The sequence below is a fragment of the Chaetura pelagica genome, unplaced genomic scaffold (genome assembly GCF_000747805.2).
Source record: "Chaetura pelagica isolate M959 unplaced genomic scaffold, ChaPel_1.0 scaffold146, whole genome shotgun sequence".
In the NCBI taxonomy this organism is placed as follows: domain Eukaryota; kingdom Metazoa; phylum Chordata; class Aves; order Apodiformes; family Apodidae; genus Chaetura; species Chaetura pelagica.
In genome coordinates, this window is record NW_009953645.1 from 52,724 (window position 1) to 59,266 (window position 6,543).

Genomic DNA, 6,543 nt, shown 5'->3' on the forward strand with positions numbered 1-6,543 from the left:
CTGCTGAACAGTCAGCATTTTTTCAGCTCCAGATTGCAAACCACTGCACTGGGTTTTCAGAAGTACCTGACAGGCAACAGTGGCTCCACAAAAAGGCAGGACTTTGCTACACCTGTGCTGAACTGAGGATTGTGGTAGTTCTGCAGAGGATGACAAGTGGTAGCACCTCTGCTAGAAAGAGACTGTATATATGAGGACAGTAACCAATGCATTTATTCGCAAGTTATGCAAGCCTGCAGAGCTCAGTCTGAACATGCACAACAGTTGTATGAGGCAAAAAGAGGAAAAAGTCCCCTCCTGTTTTTTTGTGATTATTCATTGACCATTGGAAGAGAAGCATTGACACTTGCCCTCTGAAGAGACAAACCATCCTTGTATTTATATATGGAGAGACAGACACGTGCTTGTTTTCAAACTGCTTGTTAAGTGCACAATAAAGACTAATAACAGACTGATACAGAAATGAATTCACCTTAGATGTCAACCAGTATATTTAAATAGATCAACTGAAGAATGACAAATGCTTGGTGAAGTAAAGGCTTTTTTTTGCAGAGGACACTTATCAGAGCACATACTTCTATTTGGCACTTGAATTATCGCACCACCTTGGTCACCGTGTTAGAGAATTTGTGGAAGGGTGTTTACATACAGCAGAGCACACTGCTGTATGAGTTAGTTCTGTGAAGGGACCTGAGACCAGTTGTCTTTAATACATTTATTTTTCCTTTGCCTCAATTAATTGAATTCATGTTGGTGATTAATTTTTATATTTTTTACATAGGAGAGGACTAAAGCTGAAGTGCTATTCCTGAAGTCCCTGGAAGTATTTGTTTGCTCAGTCTGAATTTAGCAGATGGCAGCTCAGTCTAACAGCTCTCAGACTAAACTAGCATCTACCACAGGGAACCTGTTCCCCACGGGAAGCAACATCCCCTAGGAGAGACTTGGCAACTACGAGGACCTGCAAAGCAATATCACTGACTCACCCTGTGACCCCACATCTGCACAGTGAGCAGTGACACCATGCTCAACAAGGCTACTTCTCACACTTGTCTGGGCAGAGGTTCAACAGAAACATTCAACAAAGGCAGAGGCACCAACATTGTTAATTCGTACTCCCTTGTAGCACCAAGCTTGATTTACTTGGTTTACTTGATTTATGTAAAATGACAAAGAAAAGCCTTTCTTAAGCTTGGATGCCTTGCTAGCTGGCTGCTGTGCTTCTGCAGAGGAACAGATGGACATGACTGCTACTGTGCCAGACTGTCTGGCCTAGTATAGAGGGTACCTAACTCCCAAGAAAAAGTTTTCAAATCATGTGTGGCTGGCCCTGAGAGCACTGCCTTGAAACATCATGATTAACAGACTGGAGCACTCTCTGGATTTTCAGCTCCTACCAGAAGAGGCGTCCATGATCTCATCTACAACTAGTACATAATAATTTCTTGAATTAGCTAGTCCAGTAGGCCAAACAGTTCATAAACCTTTCATTTATATTAGTATGAATATAGGAAATTATTGTTATTGTTCTTGTTATTATTATTATTATATGAAGTATAGAATTGCGTGATTAGTATGATGGCCTATGAAGATGCTCAGAGGGCTGGAGCAGCTCTACTCTGAAGACAGGCTGAGAGAGTTGGGGTTGTTCAGCCTGGAAAAGAGAAGGCTCCAGGGAGACCTTAGAGCACCTTCCAGTGCCTGAAGGAGCTCCAGGAAAGCTGGGAAGGGACTTTGGACAAGGGCAGGGAGGGAGAGAATGAGGAGGAATGGCTTAAAGATGGCTGGAAGAGGAGAGATTTAGGTTAGACATTAGGAGGAAATTCTTCACTATGAGGGTGATGATACACTGACCCAGGTTGCCCAGAGAAGCTGTGGCTGCCCCATCCCTGAAAGTGTTCAAGGGCAGGTTGGATGGGGCCCTAAGAAACCTGGTCTAGTGGGAGGTGTCCCTGCTCATGGCAGAGGATTGGATCTAGATAATCTTTAATGTCCCTTCCAACCCAAATCGTTCTATAATTCTATGAATATACAGTGTTGTGCCCCAAAAGAGCACCTGTATTGCTTGTAAAGGATGAGTCTGTAAAATCCAACATACCTTCAGTCATTGATTGCCTAATGCCTCACTGGCACTGCTTGCCATCACAGTGTTATGTGTAAAGTTTGTTCACCTAGCCATTGTATTGTGTACTGTGTATCTAGCTAGACATGAGCCTTTGTGCTGGGCAACTAGAACAATACGTGTTAAGTTGATAACACATTCCAGGAGACCGAAGTTGTTTATTCAACTGGATGTGCTAACGAACTTTTGTTTCAGGAACAGGCCTAAGAACTGCATGCTTCTGAACTTTGATATGTAAAACTTGAGATTACACAGGCGCAGAGTACACCACGAAAGACTATTAAAGAAGACACATGAAAGAGGAAAAGCGTCCAGAGGAGGAGAGATTACTCCCTGGCACCCAGCGCTGTTACCTTGCTATTTTTGCTTGCTGTAATTAATAAATTTCTGTTTCATAACTCCGATTGGCTTGGAGTCTTAAATTCCCTAATACAACAGTGCTGAGTCAGTTTTGCCACTGACCATAACTGGTGAGTGAACCCTCCTAGTCTTTGTCTCAACCCATGAGTTTCTAGTTGGCCTTGGTCCTCCCCATCCCACAGTGGGGTGGAGGTAATTGAGCAGCTGCATGGCTGGCTCTTTGTTGTCAGCTAGGGCCAAACCACAACACCGAGCAAAAGCTTTAAGGGAATTCTGCTTTTATAGAAAACACCTCTCCAATAAGCACAGAAATGGACACACTACTTCTCCCCTCACCTCCATACCATACAAACCATACACAGTTCCTTCTCAGCATCTTAAAGAGACCATCCTATAATTTTTTCCACTGATATTTGAAATCATGGTTACTTACAGCTTGTACCAGCATTGTTTCTATTACCAGATTTCCATTATGGAAAGTAACAGCTTAGAGTACTGTAAAAAATCAGAACCAGGCCATCTTCATGCAGGGTTCACTTTGCTCTTTCCAAGAGAATTTCAACATTTCTCAGAACTCCTGCACCCTACATCCCAATGAAAGAATTCCAAACCTCCCATTTAGGGAGAATATCCTGGTCTAGTTTTTCCTTTAGCTTATGAAGGTGAGTTTAAACATCTACCTCTGATAAATAAAAACTGACATTCACTGTTATGCATATAAACCAACAATGTGGCATACATATATATTACACTGAAAGGTATTCTCTAGCTTTGCTCTGAAAACCACTGGGGGATTTTTCTGTTTTCATCCTTATAAAAGCTTCAATAAGCTTGTCACGAATATACTCAGTTTAAAATTTTATACTCATTTTACACAACCTCCCAAGAGGTCTTGTCACTGTTAAACCAGGTTGATGCTTTTTAAAGTATGAAAGAAATTCCTTCTTCTACTTCACCTTTAGACAACACCATGTCATACAACCTAGTGAAGAAGAGGTTTTTTCTTCACTGAATTCCGATTAGGTAGGAACACAAAGAAATTCAACTTGTAAAAATGGTATTATGTGTATTAGAGTAGCATTTGATGGGGTAACATACTTAACGAGCATAAACTTTTCTTCTAAAACTTTGCATTCTGTTCCTCACCTGCTATAACAGAACCATGTGTCTGGCCTGTTTCAAAACAGTTTTTCTTCTGGTGATAATAACTGGGCTCCATCACAGCCTATTACCACCCAACACTCTGGTTTTCAGGCTCTGTTTTACACAGACCAAACTATTCAGCTGCCAGCGTTTGGAAAGCTGAAAGTGCATTTGCAACTGAAGGCAACATTCAGAGACCCTTCTGCAGCAAAGCCCTTAAAGCAACTTAAAACATTTTTCAAATGCTCTTGGCCATTTTATTTATTACTACTAACAAAACTCAAGACTTCTGAAATGTGATTCCTTGTCATGCAACCCAGTGGCATCCCTAAGACTCCCTAACATTGTGCTCTGTCTTCACAGACATTCCACGGAAAATAGCTTAAAGATCTGTAGATAAACAGTGATAAACAGTGTAGGCACAACTACTTTAAAGGCTAGGGATGGAGTTACAGTTACTGCAGTGTACATATTATTCTGTGTAACTTGTAATATATGAACATGAAGAGGAAAAAAACTAGTACACATTTCAAAGCAAAGACTGTTCTAAGAGTGTCACAGAACCACAGGGGGGTGAAAAAAGAAAAAGTAATGTTTAAGTAAAGAAACCCATCTTACAAGTCTTTATTTCTGAAAAGTCACATCTCAAAGTCTTTAATCACATTCAAACTTATCAAGATAGCAGCCTACCAATCTGAAAGACATACTAAGCAATAAGAAACCATTATAATCTCTAAGAATCAACCACAATTTATTAGGTTTAAAAGAATTGATGTATTCTCTAAGAACATTTCTAACATATATTCACCACTAATGTTTTGCCATAAAACTTCAGTACTGCCCTGATGTGGTTAACATGTAGTACCAGGAAAAAAACACATGCTTAGCAATACCTGGTGAAATGATGCTCAGTACTGTCTGAATGACAACACCTTTGGTGTAGAAAAGAAGATATATTAACAAGGAATTCCAAAGTCTAATCTAGATGCAGCGAACACTCGTGCAAGTCGGCTTGTTCTGGTTTGGTTTGGTGGGTTTTTTTGGTGGGGGGAAGGGCCCCAGGAGTGGCTCCCGTAAGAAGCTGAGAAGCTCCCCCTTCGGCTCCAAACCAGCCAAGGAGCCATTAGAGGGACAATAGATGCGCCTCAGCGATTAACATACGAAAGAGCTGAGCAGAGAAGGACTTGTGGAGGAGAAGAGCTGTGCTGGAGGAGAAGGGCTGTGCAAGAGCTAGGCAGCTGTGGAAGCCTCCGGCCCAGGGGAGTTGACTGTTTCCGAAGCCCCCGTGACTCTGGGAGAAGCCGACGCTGGAGCTGCTCCGGACCTGGTGGGAAGGACTCATGGAAGAGAGGTTCGTGGAGGACTCTCCCATGGGAGGGACTCCATGATGAAGCAGGGCAGAACTGTGAGGAATCCTTCTTCCTGAGGAGGAAGGAGCAGGAATCACCAGGCTGTGCAGTGACTCTAAACCCCATCCCCTGTCCCCCTGTGCCGCTGGGGGGAAGGAGGGAGAGAAACCGGGAACGAAGTGATTTGGCCGCGGAAGAAGGGAGAGGTGGAGTAAGATATGCAAGCCCTGCTCTGTGTGTGTCTGTGTCCTGTGTATGTTGGATTAGTGTGAAATTAAATTATTATTGTTCCCCAAGTTGAGTTTGTTTTGCCCGGGACCTTAATTGGTGAAGGACCCTCCTTGTCCTTTGTCTCAACCCATGAGCTTTGTCCTCCTTAACCAAGGGTGTGCCTGGGGGGAGTTGAGTGAGCAGCCATGGGGCTGTTTCTTTGTTGGGTGCAAACCAGGACATGCCTGTAAAGGGTATGCATAACTCACAAATATACACTTTATCGAAAATGGTGCTAGTGAGCAGTTTCTGCAACAGCCACAGAATCAGTTTTCTGATGCAGGAGAGTTAAACAAGTAGAAGATAAAATTAAGTTGCCAAAGGTATTTTTTTCCCTTCACACTAGCCAGCTATTTCTATCACACTCAGCTTTCTCCAGCTGGTTACTACAAGACACCCTCCCACATTACGATTTCACCTAGAAGAACTGCAGGTAACCAAAACCTTTGTAAGCACTGTATTAGCCCTTCTACACCCAGCTCAACACCCAAACCACTGCCCCTACAGTGCTCTCCTGAGGCTGCAGCACAGGACTCACAGCTGCACAGTGCAGCACAGCACTCACAGCCTCTGACCATGGTCCATTGTTGCTGCCACCCTACTCAGTCCCAGGGCTGCTGCTTTCCCTGTCCCCTCACACCCAGCAGGATGGGCTCTGGGCTAACTCCTGCTTGGTGGGGACCAGCCACAGAGCAGGTGGGCTGTGGCCACCTGGGAAGGTCTGTGCTGCCCCAGCTGGGGGATCCCCAAGGTCCCCACACACCTTCTCTGCTCTGGGCGTTGGTGACCTGCAGGGCACAGCTGGTCACCTTCAGCTTCTCTTGGCCCATGATTCGGCTCTTGAGGTCATGCAGGGAGATGTGGAGGCCACTGAAGGTGACTGCAGCATAATTCAGCTTGGAGAAGAACTTGTAGTAGACATGGGACATGGCTGAAGAGAAATGCCCACACCCCAGCTCCCACACAGCACCAAGCAGCCGATACACAAGGTTGCTATGGTTGGGTGCCCCTGCTTCAGGGGTTCCAGGGGCTCCAGGGGGTTCCAGAACACCAACCTCATAGGCAGCCCGTCACTGCCCCAGGTCCCAGGTTTCCCTGCTGCTCCCCCAACCTGTCACTGCCTTGGGATCCTGGTGTCCCTGGTGTCCTCCTGGCCTGTCACTGTCCAGTGTCTTGTCACCTCCAGGTCTGTAGTGTCCCTCCTGTCACCCTCAGGCCTTCACTACCCAGCATCACCTCCTGTCAGCCCCTGGACCTGTGATGGCTCTCCCACCTGAGTTTCTGGGCACTCTAGCTACT

The 6,543-nt window shown here is 44.8% G+C and overlaps 1 protein-coding gene across 1 annotated transcript in view; it reads right to left on the minus strand.

The window, feature by feature from the left end:
* LOC104390668 (E3 ubiquitin-protein ligase RBBP6-like) overlaps positions 1-6,173 on the minus strand; it is a 19,842-nt gene extending 13,669 nt beyond the window's left edge. Inside the window, exon 1 of the mRNA XM_009999849.1 lies at positions 6,008-6,173. Coding sequence (XP_009998151.1) covers positions 6,008-6,173 — 166 coding nt within the window. The remainder of the gene's footprint in view (positions 1-6,007) is intronic.
* Between the last annotated feature and the right edge of the window lie 370 nt (positions 6,174-6,543).